Here is a 20,404-nt window from a genome sequence, read left to right on the forward strand (position 1 = left end):
TAGTCACAAGAGAACAGTCAACGTAATCCGCCAACACATACATATATACAGCGACATTGAAATGAAAGGAACATTAAAAGCGTTGATAAAGGCCAACAATGCCGCTGTCTTCGGGGCAAGTTTTTAACGCTTTTAAAGCACCCTTCCGCAAGATCGCTGTTGGCCAAAGACTCAAAGGTTTCTTTAAACTGAAAGGTATGCGTTCTAATGTAATTAGGTGATTTAAATCGGCGTCTTGGTGTGTCGTGATGGCCAATCTAGAAGGTGGTCTATATCTTTATCTATAAATCAACAATCACAATCGGGGGTTTCCGCATGGACAATTCTATGTAAGAAATGTTTTGTGTAGACAGTGCCTAGCCTTAATCGATGAATAAGGGCTTCCATATTTCTCTCTAATGAAAATAAAATTTTGAACTCAATAAACGGACCGATATGATAAAAATTCTAGCTCTTAGAATTCTGGTCAACTGACGTATTTCTACACATTTCGAAAGACGTTGCCCTTATAATGCAGAGTAATTCATTCTTTTATATTGGGAACGGAACCACATCATCTTTGAGGTGTGCTTGTCGTGCTGCTTCATCGGCTGCTGTCTTCCTAGGAATGTTACAGTGCCCTGGCTGGTATCCACTGGAATGCTATTTCATGCTTCGCTTGGCTTGCCTTTATGAGGTCTTTAAGTGTTTCATATATTGTACTATTACGGATCGTTATTCCTTTTGTGATGCAGGGTGATGTTAGAGGTGCCTGTGAATCGCTCAGAATTACCCATTTTTGCACATCTTTTACTGGAGTTATAAAATTTTATCGCACATAGCATTGCGAATAGTTAAGCAGTTGTGGACGAAGCCGCACGAGATAACCTAAATGATTCTTGTTTATTGATGTGCAGTATAACGAACGCTGAAGTTGAAGAGGTTGCTGTACTGGAGGTATCTGTGTAGACGTGTCTGTATCCTGAATACCGCATATATATCTGGCCTGGTGCTGTTGTTGAGCAACTTGAATGGGCATGTCTCTTTGTCTGAATATTGCGCCTATAGTAAGAATTCGATTTTTGGAAGTGTAAGCAGCAATGGAGGATATTCGACGTCTGAGTTCCAAAATTCATTTCCTGGCATTATATGGAGATATTCTTAAATTTTTTTTAATGAACAAAGCTTCTATGTCGTTTCATTATATCTAAAGCCACGGGGGGCTTTTTTGCTGTGTTTGAAGACGAAAATAATGCCGGTATGTTTCTGTAGTTCTCATAACTGGAAACGGTGATTGGCGATCCTCAGCTACAAGACAGCTATAAAAGTCCTTCGCGGAACTCCTAGACATACGCGTGGTCCTCTAGTTAAAAGCCTTGGAGGCCGCTCTTTTGAGTTGTGGGAAATTTCGTGTAAGATGGGCGCAAAATACGCAATTTTTTCGTATTAATGCATTGTAAACAGTCAGCATGGACGATGCTGCTCCGACCCATTATGTGCCTGCAAGTCTGCGAAGTACAGTCATTTATTTATTTATTTATTCACAATACCTTACAGGGCCCAGAGGCCATTGAGTAAGGTAGACGAACAAGGATATTATAAGAAATACAAAATATACAGGACAAAAAAAAAAAGGAAAGGGAAAGCATCGCACAGGGCTAGCACAAGCAGCAACAAACATAAGAGCAAAGTACAAAAAATAATTGAAGTATACAAATACAGCACAAATGTCTGACACATGACTCAAGAAAAAAAATAATAAAGCAGGGGTTTACAAAAACGCAATAGCCGAAAAAGTGCGATATTTTATAAAAGAGAAGGCTTAACGTCACGATGTCACTTGAAAGCATTCGCGCAGCTGATTATGGAATGATTGATGGTTGCATATGGATGCAATATTATCGGGAAGATCATTCCAAAGAACGATGGCACGTGGAAGGGCTGATGAATTGAAGGCTTGTGTTCTTCCATATATGCGCTTGAAGCTGTGCTGATTATGTAAACGGCTCGAAATGCGTGACGGCGCTTCTAGAGGTAACGCAGATTGCCTGGTGCAGTGGCGATATTTATGAAATAAGCATAAAAGAGCGATTGAACGACGAATATGTAATGGCTGAAGAGAGATATCAAGTTTTATCTGTGTTACGCTCGAAAGGGGACTGTAGTTACGTGTTGTGAAGCGAGCGGCTCTATTTTGTATGGATTCTAGTAAGTTTATTAAGTAGTTTTGATGTGGGGGACCAAATGGATGCTGCATATTCTAGCTGCGGCCGCACAAGTGTTAGATTGGCCAGTTTTCGAACATTGTTAGGAGAATTCCGCAGGTGCCTGCACAGATATCCCAGTGTCCTTGAAGCTTTCGCACAAATCGTGTTGACATGCGTGGCCCATGAAAGATTATGCGTGAGGTGAATACCTAAATACTTGTGTGATGATGCCTGAGACAATACCGCGCTATCTATGAGATACGAGAAGTTAGAATTGGTACGCTTGCGGCTGAATGAGATAACCTTGCATTCATTCGAGTGAAGTGTCATTTGCCATTTATTACACCAACTGGAAATTAGGTTAAGGTCACTTTGGAGGGCGAGATGATCATCCGTGGAATTAACGGAGCGGTAAATGATGCACTCATCAGCAAAGAGTCGTAGACGAGAAGATGTGTTAGCGGGCAGGTCGTTAATGTATATGAAAAACAATAAAGGGCCAAGAACGCTGCCTTGAGGTACACCTGAAGTTACGTCACAGAGTGATGAATTAAAATTGCTAACTGTTATAAACTATTGGCGGAAAGAAAGAAAGTTACGAATCCATGACAGTGTAAAAGAATCTAGGCAAATAGATAATTTTGAAAACAAACGGGAATGTGCAACGCGGTCGAAAGCTTTAGCAAAATCTAAAAAGATGCAGTCAGTTTGTAGGTTAGCATCCATGCTAAAATGCAAATCAGTCGTGAATTCTAGCAGTTGAGTATCACAAGAAAACCCTTTTTGGAAGGAATTATGTTAGAGCGGACTGTAAATGTTAGAAGCGATAATGTGTTCGAGTAATTTACAGCAAATACATGACAGTGAAATTGGACGGTAGTTTTCGGGTGAATTTCTGTTTCCGCTTTTAAACACAGGGATGATTTTGGCAATTTTCCAGTCGGTAGGGAGCAAGCCAGATGATAGTGATTGTTGGAAAAGGAGGCAAGGAATTTGACTGGAAATTGATGCAGTGCTTTTTAATATTTTAGAGTTAATGTTGTCAACACCAGCACTTGTAGAAATATTTTGATTATCAATGAGTTGAGCGATGCCTTCAACGGTGACATTATTAGGGGCCATATATTGCCAATCGTGATCAGGTACAACGGTTATGTTGGAATGATCCTCCCTTGTGAATACTGATGCAAAGTACCTGTTAAGTGCATGAGGGCATTCACTATCAGAGAGTGGTAGATGGTCATCATTGGTCAGTGAAATATGATTACTAGCACTGTCGGGAGATATCACACGCCAAAACTTTTTGCGATTGGATTTTAAAAGAGAGGGGAGGTCGTGAGAAGAATATTTATCCTTAGAAACGCGAACAGCAGAACAATAAGATTTTAAGCATACACTGCATTTTTCCCAAGCCGATGGTGTGGACACGAGTTTGGCCTTCTTGTAGAGACGTTTCTTTTGATTTCGATGACGACGGAGAGCTTTTGTAAACCATGGTTTATATTTGTCATTTGAGATAGAAATCAAGGGAACATATTTGTATACTAGATTATTTATCATGCTCTTAAAAAGCATCCATTTGTGTTCAACAAACGTATACGAAAATGAGGGCAAGAATGTTTGAATGAAAAAGTCATTAAGCCTATTATTCATTTCTTTATAATCGGCTCTATTATAATCGCGAATTTGCCTGGTTGTAGTACCTTGAAATGCTAATGAGACATTAAGCTCTACATGAATAAGCTTGTGGTCACTAAAACCATCTAAGTACAGAACTGCGCCAATCGTTTTAGGTGCACTGCAGAAGACAAGATCTAAAACGTTAGAACCGCGAGTTGGTTGATTTATCACTTGAAAAAAAAAATTGAACTCTAAAGTAAGTCTGATAAGCTCCGCTGAGGTGCGACGCGAAGTTGACAAATTCTGCCAGTCAATGTGTGGGAAGTTAAAGTCACCAACCAGGTAAATGAATTCAGCTGGGCATGTTTGGATGGCAGAAGTAACACTGGCATAAAGTTTAGTAATGAAGGAGAGATCACGATCGCATTGAGCTCGTTTTCGTTTTTTTTTTACGTGGGGTGCCCAGGATAGCTGCCTATCAAGTATTATACAAAGAAATCGATGCGGTGTGACAATCATATATGACTGATTATTTGTTTTTGCTTCTTCACCGTAGAAAAAAATGACGACCATGGGGAGTATTATATTAAAAAGTTGTCAACGCTGTTGATATCGAGGTCGTGGGTTTGATCCCGGCCACTGCGGCTGGATTTCGCTCAAAGCAAAGGGTAAGAGCGGTCGTGAACTTAGACTTATATGTTGCACGCTAAAACACACAGGTGATCAATAATAACCCTCAGACCCCGACTACGGCGTTAAGAACATATGTGCAAGATAGTGTAAGAGGTGCTGATATTAAATAAAGACCACAGAAACACAGCGCATGAATGCGTGACTTTCTATGCACATACTTTTATATACAATTGTACTTCAACGAAGTACATTTTCTCAAAAAATAAACTTCGTGGGTGAGCGTGTGTTCTTAGGAAACCGTGAAAACCAGACATATCATAAAGTTTTTTGCATTTTTAGTAGCATAACCGCATTTGCTGTAGATTCCGGGACAATACAATATTAACTGCACATTACTGAAAACAGGGCACACGTTTGCAGAAATGTTCGATTCCTTGTGCTACATCGCACATGCGCACAACGACCCATGCGCTGCCTTGGAGCCGATTCTTCAATGTCGTTTAGTGCACGCTACCTCACACACCCGCCGTAACGACTCCGGCAATTCTTGAGAATTTACGTCAAATGCAGAATCAACATTTTCGGTGTCTGGCTTCAGGAGCAAAAACTGCAAGAGCATTTCCTTCACACGTTGTGTCTTTTAATGTACAGGGACATATTCTTTTAATCGATAGACATGTAAATGAGTTTGTTTGCAATATATCAGCCTTTGCGTAGGCGGTTAATATGTAGGGACACACAAGCAACAAAACGGACAATGTGCCCTTGAAGTTATGCTGCAATTGTTTTATTGAAGGTTTCAGCCGACGACCGGAACATTGACAGCAATAACAAGCTCTCCCGTTGGGCTAGAATTCCTTGGACGATGTTGTAACTGTATGCGGGTGCGACTTGTTGGCACGACATGGCACGCCTAGCAAATCGTGCTGCGTGGCCGGAACACAACCCTTGCAGCTACCAGCGTCCCGAGCGGCCGACATTGGCGTTGCAGGCGTTGCACTAGGAACAAGGAAGCTTACCAGCTGGAATGCGGCCGGTATATTAAGCAGCGTATAGCAACACAGGGCGCTAAAGGCAAAGTGGGAGTGGCTGTGGAAATCTCCTAGCTGGATGCACTGGTAAATGAACAGGCCATGAATAACTAACTAAGAAAGAAAAGTGAAATAAAACGCAAGATTGTGCTGGTACCATGTTAGATGGCGCCGGCTACTCTCCCTAATTCATAGATGCTTCTGTAATCTCCTCTCTTCTTGTTTTGCTGTTTCCTATATATATATATATATATATATACGAGAAGAAAGGGGCTTAACCGAGGGGCCCGATTTTTATTAGTCATATTATAAGAAGCCAACACACACTGACACCAAGGACAACATAGGAAAAAATTACTTAAGCACAAGTAATTTCTCCTATGTTGTCCTTGGCGTCAGTGTGTGTTGGCTTCTTATGATATGACTACATATATATATATATATATATATATATATATATATATATATATATATATATATATATATATATATATATATATATATATATATATATATATATATATATATATATATTGCTTTTAGCTTTACATTCACAAATACAGCCCCCACAGGTGTTTCAGGAGAAACCGATACACAGTGACAATTAATATGTTGGCGGCAATTTAAAAGAAAGAATATATTGTACACCTGTCCGCACTGTCCACAGTGACAGCACGCAGTTCCAAAATGAAACGCTCATATGCGCCACGAAGCCGAGGACCAAATATTTAGTGGGATTGTCCTTCGAAGTCCGTACACGACTCACTCGAACAGTGCAGAACGGAACGAGTTAAACCTCACGTAATTTAACCAGAAGTCGAAAACTTGGTTGGTGGTTTCTTTTTGGCAAATTATTTTCGCACAGCCAATACTCCATGCTTTAGATCGTACACTTCCCAGCCAATCAACAACCCCTTATTAGCGAAACGATTCGCCTGCAAGGACAATTTGAAGTCAGCCTAAATCTATTGAAATTGTCCTCTAAGCCTGCATGGTCGTAAAGCGTGATTCATTATGGAAATTCAAGAGCCGCGTTTGTAAAGAGGCTTGGAGCGTTCGCCTACAGTTTAGCTGACGCCTGCTTTAGCTTCGACAAATTGAAAGGTTTCAGTCAAACAAAGCATGCATAATTCCAAATCATCGTCCCCGTCGGTTGCATTAAAAAGTCGACCAACAGAGATTCCCGGTTCTTCGTTTCACGTACGTACGATGAAGAGAAGAAACTATAGAAATTCCATATTAGGGTGGCGTTGCCTCTTCAACATAGCACAGTATACAATTCACTTGATGTCCCTAACAACGACGAAATTTCATGAAGAATTTTCCAGAAGCTACGCTAATGGATAAGTGTGCACCAATGCTACTTTAATTGGAGCGGCAACTTTTTTTTATCCCGCCGCTGTTCTCTATGTACTTGACACTGGAAGCGCGTTAAATGGCCGAGGAGCGCTGCAGACTCGGGCTTGCGATGGTATGCCAGCCATTGATAAATTTAAAAATTTTTAAATACTGCCATTTCTAATTTTTTTGATATTTTGTAACATGTTTTGTTTGTTTAGTGTATTATTTCCTAATTAGGGTTTTATTAGAGCTCTTATATTCCCGTAACACTTCTTTTTCATTTGGTGTTCAAACTCGCTCCTTTACGAAATTGGGAGATGAGCGAGTTTTGGATATTGTGATCTCTGTTCCGTCCGGATGCTATTGTTTATAATTAGCGGCCCGGCGGAGTGTTCATTTAGAACGACCAGACAAGTTACAGGAACGTCGAACACATGCGTGCGCGTCGCTTCTCATATGAGGCTGCTGGCACCTTTCAATAGATTAGGCGCCAGAAGTGACAGCACACAAGAAGAAATACAGACAGGACAAGGCGCTACTTGCAACTGTTTATTGAAATGACAGGTGGCTGATTATATAGCTATGAGGAGAGAACGAAAAAAGAGGGACACTGAATATGTGAATGCGCACGTGCGAGAACACTGAAGATAAAGGGAATCACGCTTAATCTGTCACTCACGCTTGTGTGCTGTCACTTTTGGCGCCTAATCTATTGAAAGCTATGCACCAACTAGCCCCACAACGTGTTTTACTGCTGGCACCATTACGCATCACGTCACGTGTACAGGTGACCAGAAAGGCCATTCAGGCGCTCTAGTGCAGGGCAGACAGATCACAGTAAGGTAACGTCCCTTGGTCAAGCAGTGGCCGGCAACCGCACCATGCAGAGGAGGGCGTTATTGCGATTGGTCGTTTCCGGCCTATTTTTGATCAAGCATTGCAATCGTATAACGCAGAAAAAAAAACAGAATTACAAGAGAAATCACAAAATCGGAAGAACATTTCAAACGCTATAAATATCCGTCAGTGAGGCTTCGATGCCCTTGTCAAACAGAAAGAGAAGAGTGCGCCATTTTCTATCTTGAAATAAATGACATGTGTCGCGCCGATTTTTTTTCTCTGCAGATTGATTTCTTTTTGTACCTGGCTTCTGCTGTCTCGTGTGTTCTTGACGTAAAGGGCATTTACACCTACTGACAGGCAAGTTAAATTGTGAGTTCAGCTCTGTGTGTGCCTATTCTGTCGTTCGGGCCAAATGCGCCGGAAGAAGATCGGTTAAAATTAAACCGCCACAATCTCCTCGGACGAAACCTGAAGCACATCGTCTCCGAAACACATTCTACACGTACGTGCATTCTCTATACCGTATTTTTTCTCTAACTCTGCATGAGACTTCGATCTGTTAAACCGGTGACCAGAAGGGGACGGGGTTTACAGAAAGGGACGGGGTCATTGCAGTCTAGCTATGCCGCAGCTTCAGCCGCCGCAGTGACGTAGTGCCTATGGCGTTTCGCTGCTGAGCCCGTGCATGGTCGCGGGTTAAATCCCCCGCAGTGGTGACTGCGTTTCGACAGAGACGAAGCGCTCATTTACTGAGATGGAGGTTCACGTTAAGGAACGCCATGTGGCCAAGGTATATACGTAGCCCTCCACTGCGGTGTTTGTCATAGCCTTACTTAAGATTCGGGGCGTTCAACCTAATGAATGAACCAGATCATGGCGACTTTAACAAAGTGCACGTTTTAGAATTCCCGATCGACGCCATCTTAGGGCTGGCAGCATCACAGGCTTCATGGTAACACTAGAGAGCTTTAGAATAAGGGCCCCAATATTTTGGGGCCCCAAAGAGCTTTGCGGATGTCAGCGTTGGGGCACGCAGGAGTGAAGAGTTTTAGAATAGGGATTTGCGTTTGCAGATAGCGTCTTGCGCTGGCAGCGCCACTACGGCGTCTAAGAAAAACGATTTAAAATAATTAAATAAAATATACCATCTTATGATATGAATAGTAATTCTGACTTGCGTGTATTCGCGTTTAATTACAATTTAGAGGTTATTCTTCAAGCAGCAAACAATTAGTTGTGCTTAGTTTGGAGCAACAAAACCAACTTTACGTGCCTTCACCAGCCAAGCTTAGCCGTGTTAGGCCTACGAGCCATAAAATCCATACTCGAATTCGGAATCAGAGGCATCTAATGAATCAATCTTCACAACAGACGCTAGTTGAGAGAAAGCGATAACTGCAGTCACTTCTCCTAGCTTGCGAACTTCACGCATTACCGCGAATCGAACCCAGTTTGGTGCTAGGTTAGAGCCGTCGCTTCGATGGGTGCCGCCATGTTTGTTGACGCAAAGCTTTTGGGAACGCTATTTGAGCTCCCGCTAAATCGGCGAAATAGCGTTCCCAACGCAAAACCCAAACGTAGTTTGCGTCTCGCGCATGCGCAGTGGCTTCGACGCTATTTCTTTGGGGCCCCAAAACGTTTGGGGCCCCTATTCTAAAACTCTCTACTAACGCGTTCCCTGTGGAAGCATGTTTCGAAGTAGCGATTCCTGCGCCTGGTGAACAACCGGTGAGTCACCAGTGAGTTGGATTTGTTTAAGACATTCTTAAGGGGCAGAGAGCTGGCGCCACTGCAATAAACATTTTTCCTCCACCTTTGCATTCTAGCCCGAGATGTCGTTTGCGCACTGCAGGAATTAAGCCCCTGAAAGCCGCGCAGGAATAACAGTTGCCGTCGCCCACCCGTGGGCTGTGACATGCGTCGCAGTGAATGCTTTAATTAGAAGGAATTACTGTATTTTTGTTCATGTTACCATTGCTTATCGAAAGAAAATGTTTCGGCTACTTAATAAAGAAATATTGACTGATGGCCCACACTGGTTTTACTAACTGGTGGTAATATGGCCGAAAGTGCGGAGATTCATCCAAAATGATGCTAATACTTGCCCTAAGTAGTGGGTTGTGAGCACCGAGGTCTGTGTCAATTAAATATCAAGGATGTTGACAATATGTAGTTCCGGTGCCAGGTTCAGTGTTGCTCTCTGTATCACGTGAGGCCTAGCACTGCAGGTAAATGTTATGTGGTCCCTGCAAATGTTAACGTCGATTCTCACTTCAGACCTAGCGAAATGCAACCAAGACATGGAAGCCTGTGAAGCTCTTGCCGCTGTTTACGGCAAAGCACACCATTCACCTGAACAAATGTGTAAATGTACACTCTTTAGAAGAAGTACTTTCTTTACGGCTAATTTCCAAGTCGCAGTTACGGCGGTTTGGAATAAATTAACGTAGCAACTGTTAGGCAGCAAACCATCGAGGCTTTTTTGGCCACAGAAATGCACGTAAATCAACGAACTAAACCGAGTGCTAGCGGCCGAAGGTAAGACATCAGCAGCATAGAAGGCCTTCTGGTGAGGATAGCCATCCAATAGAGAATATCCTGGCGTAGATAAAAGTGGGAAGGATGCCGACGCGATGATCGAAAAAAAAAATTAAATAAACAAGGTGGCGAAAACAGGTCGCGTGTCAGGTCTTGTTTCCAACAAGAACTCAAGAACCTGCGAGAACAACGAAATGCCCGAGGGTCTACGGTCTAGGATAGGTCAGTAGTGGTGAAATGAACGAGGGGAAGGTGTCTGGTACCTTGGGAGAACTAAGGAGGCTCGCACTGGGAGCTAAGTACGCGTCCAAGCAATCGCAGGATGCTTCCATTACCGCTGTTTGTTCCCGAAGGGTTAGGAAGCGTAGTCATTGGCGCTGCCCCGAAGCATCGCGAGTTTCGACCGAACGGACAAAGGAAGAACAATGTTTACATTCGCGAAAAGGTAATCCCTCGCTGCTAAACGCAGTGTGGCTGCCCTGTTGTTTAGCACCGTAGCGACCTCCTACATTTCTCGGTTGCCGAGTGTTTGCTCTTAATTCGCCACTTATCTGAATGCTTAACTTATCTGAGTTTTCTTAATGCGGTCAATATTAATTGTATTCTCATGTCTAGGAACCAACTTTGTTGGCTACATTCATTTGCTGAGTATTTCGTGATTCAGTGAAAGGCAATACAGCTGTCTTTGCGTCTGATAGAACCGTTCCTCTTCCCCTCAACAATTGGTTAATCATATTTATGCCGTCTTGCGATGTTATCTGGAGTAATTGAACATTAAACCCAGATGTTCAAGTACACGCATCATCTGCATGCAGCCAAAATCTTAACTGTGATGGCAGTCTTCTTGTTAAATCAGCCATGACGCAGTTAAAAAGAAAAGAGCTGAGTACGCTTCCCTGTGGTACTTCCTGCTCGGAAACATGCTCAGCACTATTTCCTTCACTCGTCTGATTGAATATTTTGCAACCTGATAAAAATTCAGAAATCCATCGCAAAGACCTGCCAGACATTCCGAGTTCTAACATACTTAGCAGAACATGAACGTGACTAACAGTGTCAAATGCCCTCTTGATGTCTAGGAATATTGCTATCGTGAAGTTTCGACATACACATTCTTGTTGCACACAGGTTACTGTATCCAATATTGCATCCATTGTGCATCTGTTTCCTAAAACCTGCTGAGTACTTGGACAACACAATAATGACATTTAACAATCCTACAGTGAATGCTTCCTTGTTGCTTTGTGATCACAACATACTACCACTGGATAAGTTAAACAAATACTCCCTCGGCACTTTTATTTTACAAATTAGTCAATGGTAAACTCGCAATAGCCCTGATTAACCCATATCAGTTCCACCATGTCGCTTGCACAGCATTTGCTTCCCAGAATAACTTTTTGTTGCCTGAAGCGGGAACTAATTATAGAAAAGTCAAACTAATTTTGCCTCAACTTCACTATGGAATATCTTACCCACTAACCTTAAAGAATATTCTGTCACTAGTTCATATAAATTCGATTTGCACGCGTTTTTTCAATATGTATAAAGATGACTTACTATATATTTTAGGTATCTCTTTCTTTTTTCTTTTCTTTCATGCTCATGTTTTAACCACGTATACATCAATTTTATGTTTGCTGGAATAACAAGTCTTACTTTCTTGTAAGTACTAACAGGAGTTCTCACCCTCATAGTTTTTGACCATGAGACCTCCTTCTTTATATATTTCATAACTAAATGTACTTATATTATATGTAATAAGAATTGATTGATTGATTGGTTAATCGATTGATTGGCTGATTGATTGAGAGTAGCGCATATAGTGACTCTATAGGAAGCACATATTCTACTTACGCCATACTATGTTTTTGGAGTTCAAGAAACTGGCATTTTTTCAACACCTCCAAGTATGAAGTTTACAGCGCTGGAACCAAGCAATAAAATATTGTCGCGGTTCACTGCGAATGGGAGTTTTAATTGCTAGAGGTCGTCGTGTCGCACTCTATCGGCACACCCGAGAATGGGGCGTGCAGAGGTGATTGTTGACAGGGCTGGTCCTTTCAGGATACCGAATTCTTAGCTCAGACCTTGCAGGCGGCAGCTTGCCCGGTCCACAGGCGTCTCGATCAATGGTCGCTCGAAGGAGTCTGATCATCATGCGATGAGTGCAAAATACCCGTACCTCCACCAGTGTCGCGTTTCACTGAGAATGGGAGCTTTAATTGAGAGAGGTCGTCCTTTCGCACTCTTTGGGCACACCCGAGAATAGGGAACGCAGTCGTCTATAGAGCCTGCGCGCACCTCTCGAGCAGATCGTATTTGTCGTCACCATCGTGGCACGATGCACACAGTGGCGCAGCAAGTTGATGTAACAAATCTGTAACCTGTACCGAATGAATCACACATCTAAACCGGACAAAGTTGATGTATGTACACCACTCCGAAATGTGGCGCTAATTAGTGAGAACATTTACAATGCCCTCGGAGACACAGTGACAATTGCTAATTACGCTGTAACAATACCATGAAACAAGCCAGTAATCTCACTTTAGAAAATTAAGTCAAGCTTGCGCCACTAAAGTTCATGTATACCAACTAAGACATAGCCAATTAGGAATAGACAGTTCTAAACACACACTTAAGACAGACACAACCCACACGTTATAAACATTCCCTAAGGCTAAACGAACTCTCATGTCAAGCAGAAAGTTGTGATTATTCCTTTTTCCCTTTATTCACACCTGAAAGGAACCAGCCGGATTCTTCTTTTGCCAACAGCAAAGCATGAACTATTCTTTATCATTAATTGAAAAAGAATTATACTTTAAAATTATTACTTGTTCTGCAACTTATTGTATACCTCATTTTTTACGTGTGCTATACTAATAGAAACCTTATAAGTTATTCTCACTTGGTTTAATGTTAACTTTTCCTTTCTGTCATTTTCCTTTCTGTTAACTGTCATTTCCGATTATTTAGACTTAGTATACTATTTACCTATGCATATTGAATATCTATTTTGTGGAATCACATTTTTGCACATTCTTACGTCATATGGTAAGATTGCCTATGTTATATTTGAAGTTTTTGAAGTTTCTAGCCTGAGAACGCGCCTCGCGTTGGATTGGGGTTCGTGACACGAATGTAACGCGTCATTCTTTTTCTGCTATTTTCGCCTTCTTGCCGAGTTGACAGTTGGCACTGTACGCTTTGTGACGCCGTTATTCTGATTTAGAACGCTATTAGTGTCGCAAAAATGGGGATACGTCGTAATAATCGCAACCTTGAGCAAGGCGATCGGCGGTTTTTGCAAGCGCGTCGAGTGAGCGGTCTTCGAAGTCGCGCGATGCGTCACCGGGCAATACGTGAAAAGCTTGCTCGTGCTCTAATATTCAACGGGCATTTCTAAAGTCATTTGTCTAATAACCTTGGTTGATGTCATGGAGGACGACAGCGTTCTCGCCGACAGTGACAAAGCCGGTCGTCTCCGCTTTTATGCGTCGTTTCCGGTTGCTTTGTGGCATAACTTCTTGTTATAATCGTAATATATATATATATATATATATATATATATATATATATATATATATATATATATATATATATATATATATATATATATATTTCTCTCTTAGAGAGCGGTAGTACCCCTCAGGTTATATATGTGGTCGCGCTATTTACTTGCAAATAAAGTACATGCCCTTACTTTTATGATCCACCAGGGGGTCGCCAGTATAAATAAGGCAAAAAATAAAATCACGCGCGCTGGGAAGTCGTGTATCAAAGTTGTCCAATTTAAATGCTCTAACGGATGCAGTTTACTGAAGTGCAATAGCTGTTCTTGATGCAAAGTGACAGATTCGTAAACTTCGTGCTTCAATTTTATTTGACGGACCATTTTTGGAGAATTTGTGTAAAACATGGTTAATCTCCGCAACAAAATTCTACTTCTTAGAGTCACCGTAGTATGACTTTTTCTTTCCGATGCAACAACGTACATTATGGGCGGTGCAGAGGTTGTTTCATAAAAGCATGTCTGCGTTTCACATGCATTTGAACAGGATAACAGGAGTTGGCGTCGAGCTAAAGCTTCCTTTAAAAGGAAGATTTAGCTTCAGGCCAACTCCCGTCATCCCTTTCAAATGCGTGTGATACAGCGTGCTTGCAAAGTCTAGAGGAGAGCAACAGCAACATAGAAGAAAAAGAAGAATACAGACTTCGAGGTGAGATGTTTCAGGGTGCCTTTGGTTTGAACCTGGTTGAGAGGGCTACCATGGCCGTCGCCATAGATGCCCTCGAGCGCTACAGTGGAGTTTTGCTATTTGAAAGTAGCTTAATTAGACTTCCGTCTTAACTGAACTGTCTGCAAAAATTACCAAGAGGGGTTCACATATCCTAAATGACACTTCTACATCCGACCTTTAAATAAGGCGAACCATCTTGGAATGTCCTGCCGGGATCTAGCAAACGAAAGTAGAATCTTACACCTTAAGCTGTTCAGTACAGTGGTGTCGGTGCTGGAGGTAGTGGGGGAAGTAGCTCCTCTAGCACGTCCGCGGAATTGGCCGCGCTTGCAAAGACAGTTCCAGCAACCACAGTGGCGAATAAGCGATCTCCGAACAGCGCTTTTACCATCGCTTTCTCTCGCCCAGGGCTTACGAGCACCTGCGGCGCCTCTGTTGCGTCGGCGATGGCCAGCGCAAGCGTCAGCGTTGCGTCCTCACCTCACCCCGTAGAGAACGTAGCCACCAGGAGTTATCCGGACTAACTCGTTCGTCGCCGTGACGTCGTGCACGGTGGCCCGCTTGGCGTTGGCGAAGTAAAGGTCGGGCTTCCAGATGAGCGCCGTGATGGCCTCGCCGCTCAGCATCACCGTTTCGTTGATGCCGAAACGGAGCAGGCTCAGCCGGGGGTCGTACCACGACTGCTGCAGGTACACGTCGAGGTCGTAATCCTGTGAGAGGGACGTTTTGGTGAGTGCACGCGCAGTTTAACTGGTTAGAAGATAACTGACGGCTTGTGTGTATATAACGCGCGCGTCGCCACATATGATTGCGCAAGCGCAGCTTCCCGTATTCGCAAAAACTGGCGGTAAGAACAGATGCCAGCCTATGATAATGTTAGACATACAATTAACGAAGGCGGGCCTACCAATCACGGAGAACAATTATGAAACAAACGTTTTGTGAATTGTGCCCCTGGAAATGTGCGAAAGGCAGCCACTTAGATTAGGTGCAGGCACAGAAAGTGCGAATGCTGGAAAAGTAAGAAGATAATCACACTCTTGCTAGCCCTCTGCTTGTTTAATTTCATTTTACTATTAGAAATATTGATTATATATCGTCGTCGCTTATCGCATCTCGAATACCCACTTAAATTTTGCAGAAAAAGAAAACGAAGCAAAAGCAAGCTTTGGGCCGCCTTTCCGGTTCGTCCGCTGAATCGGCAAAAATATGTACTCACTTGAAATGTCAGCCTTACATACGCGCTTACTATATCGTGTGTATTCATCATCGCCGGTGCTACTGAAGCCTGTAGGCGATCCTTCGCTGCCACAGTGAAAAGTAGCGTCCAGTTAACTTATCAAGGGGCTTCGAGTTTCGTTTTCCACAAATGTCTTGGCGCCGAGGGACGCCAGGTGCTCTTTCCAATGCCCGTCCTTCGAGTCGCCAAAGCCTCTTGAGACGCCGACGCGCTTAAAACAACACCATGTGCTCAAACAAGTAGGCGAAAGTTTTGACGAAAGAAACGTCTTGATGAGACAATTTTTATAGACTTCCTGGCAGTTTAAGTACTTTCCCGCAAGAAGGACTAGATGTTCTGTAAAGTTGTGCACGCAAGGTTTGGTCCGACATTGCTGGCTTTATGATATGAACCATGCATGACGGATGCTGCCGGGCAAGCGAGGGGTGGGCGATAGATTTTCGCATGCATTGTGAATTGAACTGTAGTGTTAGCGTTTGTAACAAATGCCTTATTTCGCGCTTGTTTCTGAAAAATTCTATAGATTATTAGCGTCCAAGAGGTTAGTAACAATTGATATTTATGTGTGAACTTAGCAAATACGTCAGGGGCGCTAACAGCGGCGAAAATTATGAACGCTATGTGACAGTCTCCTAGCTACACTGCAGTAACTTCCACATCTGCCCGCGAAGATGACTGTGCTGTGCTGCGAAGCGTACGCGCACGCATCGCATAGAAACAGTATGCTGTACAGCCCTCATCATATTCACCATACCACCACCCTCTTTCCTCTTCTCATCCCACCTCTGTTATTCCCCAAACCGCTTCCCCAGCGTGGAGTAGCAGGCTAGAGGCACTTCGCTCAGGCCGACCTCTCCACATTTCTGCCATTAAATATTATCTCTCTCTACCACATCCTATATATATTTTTTTTTACTTTTGTACAATAAAAGTAAGACGATGGGTGAGTAGATTGGGGGGGGGGGGGGGGGGCGTTGATGGCTTGTTGGAAGAGCGGCAACTTACCATGCTTGCCGAATTGAGGGGTCCCATGTCATATACATCGAGGAAGACGGTTACTTCAGTTGGCAGTGCTAGAAATGAGGCAATAGGAAGAATATTTTTATTTATTGGGAATGCTATAAACGCAGACAACTTAATTGAAGTGAGGAAGCTCATTACACCTAACAATAAAAAAAAACATTAAGGAGATTTTGAATAATAAATTCAGGCTTGCTGCTATTTGTTTGGCAGCTCAGCGCTACACGTCATCCTGTTCATTGGAGGTTCAATGTTCGGGATGTATAAACTTCGCCTATATGGTGGCTGTGTGGAAGACTGGAATAATGAGTATTGATGGACTAGCTGGTTCTTCACGACTCAGCCAAAGCTGCACATTCGTATGCACGAGCACGTAAAAGTAACGCCACATACACAGCACTGAAATACAGCGATTATTTATTACTCATACGCCAGCATAGAGTAAGCGCATGGCAAATGCATGCACTGTGAGGGCTGCTATGTCCACTATGGTTCTCAGGTTTTTTTATATTCTTCATACAACAGGTCTACCTAGCGCATGCCTTAGTCATATTAGTAAGTGTTTTTGAGTAATAATCCAGTAGTCGTAGTTCTGTTATTTGTATGTGCCCTTGTTTTTCATGTGTCGTGCTTTAACTAAGTCGTAACACCAAAAGAGTCTAATTTAGGAATATCTAGCTGCAATAAACCTCTCTCCCTCTCTCTCTTTTGAATTTAGCATAGTATGATTGACAAATGAGCTTAGCTTCTGTACGGATGACAGGCCAACTTAACACCCATTAGTGGCAGCCGCGACCGTCGTATACCGATGGAGGCGGAATGCAAAAACGCTGGTGTGCCGGCATTTCGGTGCACGTTTAAAAAAACTCAAGTGGTTGAATAGAATCCGGAGCCCTCCTCCACTGCGGCGTTCGTCGTATGTGCAGTTTCAGGACGATAAACCCGAAGGTTTCAGAGCATATTAGAGGGGCCGGCGGAACTGGTTTCCGGCTAACAGGAGTCTTGAACTAAACCACTCCACCTCGGGCACTCACGCGTTCCGAAGGTGGGCCAAGCGCGGCGGTCGTAGTGCTCGAGTATTTCGTCCAGAAATGGAAGTTCCGGGAAATCGCCCATCGCCACGCGGCTCTCGTGCACCTTGTGGTGGTGGTGCTGCGGTTCCAACCAGTGTACGTGATCCTGCGAAAAGCTGCAAAAAAAAAGTTTAAGTTAGGTATCGGGCTAGCAAGAAAAAAAAATATATACAAAGCTGTTTTTTGAGCTAAATGCCCGTCTCTTTGCTCCGCAGGTACTTGTACTTCGTAGCCAAGCTGTGCACGGAAATTGCTGCTGGACGAAAGAATCGGGGACTGAATTCACAAAGCTTTTCGTTCCTGAGTACTGTTTGCCATTATCCGGTAGTCCTTGCAAAAACATGTGTCCTACGTCACGACTGGCTGCAATTCGCTCTTACGAACACTTCTGGCATAATAAAGTTTGCGCAAATACGGGTCAAGATTCATTTTCAGTGCAACATTAAGAGTACTTGTGCTAATTTTTATGGCAAAGCAATAGAACAGATCCTAGTAGTGCTAAGTATTCACACTTTCCGGAAACGCTGGCGCCGCCGCGCGGATTTTATTCGAAGCCTTAGAGCGGTGATGAGCTACCGACTTATGCGGTTGCCTCAGCGTTCACCGCTTTTCGGAATGGTCACATACGACCGAGAGGCGAGAAACAGCCGCGTGTTCGCTATGACAGCGCAGAACGAGTGCAATATCGGTGAAGATTAGCCTGCACCATTTTTCAAAGGTTAAGAAATGACAGAAGTTGTGGTAGATAGAGCTGGGAATCGGAAAGAGTTGGAGCAAGGACTTGGTCGTGCGTAGCGGGTACTTCAACAAAAATAAAAATGACTTCTGTTGCTGTTTTGGTTACTTTGTCGAATGCTGCATCGAATTTAGTGTTTCTATTTTGCTTATTTCTTTTTATACGTTAATTGCGATGCCCCGTTGAAAAGGAGTTCAAGAGGAGCCGGTGAATCCTGCTAAAGCGAAGAGCTGTTTTTTTTTCTACAAAAATATACGATTTAGGCAAAATAATTTTGTTACATATTGTGGCCCTATAGCGTATGCTTTTCACAATGTAGCCTTATGGCAGGTTACAAGGCTATCGCACACGCAGACAGTCGAGACAGCCCACGCTGGCGCAGCTCACCATCGCGTGCTTATTCTTACTCGGCACTATTAAAGTGGACCCGTATTCACAAAAATGTACGGTGCTCAGCCACGTGCTCTGAGCATCGCGTTTCAATCGTTGAACACTGTATTTACATTAGAACTGTTCGTGTACCAGCAGATGCCAGCTAGTCGTGATGTCGAACCTATTGTTAGCAAAGGCTGCCGTGCAATGGTGAACAGTAGTTACGAACAAGAATACCTGTCACATCTTCCCATGTTTTCTTGTGGTTTTAAGATATTCGAAAAGCATTGCATATATAAAATGACGCCGCGAAACATATCTCTCCTTGCGAATGCACATGATGTTTATTTTAAGTAGAAATATGACTGTCAGCGCTAGCTCCGTTTATCCCTGCGCGGTACCGTACTGAACATTTGACTAGCCCTACTCTAACATTATAGTTTCTAAAATACGACAAAAAATAAATTATGGAATTTTACGTGCCAAAACCATGATCTGATTATGAGGCACGCCATATAGTGGCGAACTCCGGATTAATTTGGACCACCTGGGGTTCTTTAACGTGCACCTAACTATAAGCACATGAAGTACGACAAAAAAATGTACTTAATTTTTCGTGGCACCGTTTCCGTCGCAAACTTCTGCAGCGCTTGTCATTTGCAAGTTGAGGGTCTAAACAGTGACTATACGGTGCTCGTGGTGTCCTTAATTCGGCGACATGTAACGTAGCTGACGTTAACGTGGTCTCACGCTTGACGTTGAGGTTCTCTAGAAAGGCCACGGAACGTGCGGAGCGACGCTGAAGGCTCGTAAGCCACTTGCTCCTTGAGATGCGCGTGTTTCCTTGACTCCTCCATCCCCTCTATTCCCCCCCCCCCATGTTGGCCACCACCTCTAGAGGTGCTGGAAAGGGTGAATCACAGATGCGGTAGGTCAATTGTACGTTAATCGTTAGCTATGCTAAGTGGTCTGCATAAGAAAGACCAATGTCAAAGGCCACTGTTGATTCAGGTACAAGTGTAGGTAACATGTATGTTCTCATTCTGTACTAATATTTACTAGCTGTCATAGGTAGCATTTAAGCACACAGAAGCAGCTGTCACAGGGATATAATGACGCTTAGATCCTTTGTACGAGAAGCTACTGAAATACTAACTCACCTTATTGGCGATATCGCCCGCGTCTCGTTGATGCATTGCCAGATAAAAACGAAAACGGCGATGTACATCAACAACGCCTCAAGCCGGCATCGGCACAAGCGCATCACTAGCGTTCGTAGAGTCCTTCGTGATACTTCTGGCGTCAGCGGCTTCAAAACAAGCGCGCGGGATAAATTGATGGACGCCTCCTGCTTTTGTTCATACGCCCTTGGATGTTCGCGCTAGGTAATGAATAAAATAAAATGCATATGCGCTTGCAGCAACCGTATAGTGGGTCACACGGCATGCCATTCGTCTAGGCCAGTGCTCGTGATGCTTGAGCTAATGGAGCAAGATTGGGCGGTCAATCATCGTCGTCCTTACC

General features: G+C 43.3%; 1 protein-coding gene across 1 annotated transcript in view; it reads right to left on the bottom strand.

Annotated features, from left to right (window-relative positions):
* LOC126532021 (glycine receptor subunit beta-type 4-like) overlaps positions 1-20,076 on the bottom strand; it is a 29,539-nt gene extending 9,463 nt beyond the window's left edge. Inside the window, exons 1-4 of the mRNA XM_055070491.1 lie at positions 20,041-20,076; positions 17,734-17,878; positions 16,685-16,752; positions 14,920-15,164 (exon numbers count right to left, since the gene is read on the bottom strand). Of these exons, the coding sequence (XP_054926466.1) occupies positions 14,920-15,164; positions 16,685-16,752; positions 17,734-17,878; positions 20,041-20,076 (494 nt within the window). The remainder of the gene's footprint in view (positions 1-14,919; positions 15,165-16,684; positions 16,753-17,733; positions 17,879-20,040) is intronic.
* Between the last annotated feature and the right edge of the window lie 328 nt (positions 20,077-20,404).

The sequence above is a fragment of the Dermacentor andersoni genome, chromosome 5 (assembly GCF_023375885.2).
Source record: "Dermacentor andersoni chromosome 5, qqDerAnde1_hic_scaffold, whole genome shotgun sequence".
In the NCBI taxonomy this organism is placed as follows: Eukaryota; Metazoa; Arthropoda; class Arachnida; order Ixodida; family Ixodidae; genus Dermacentor; species Dermacentor andersoni.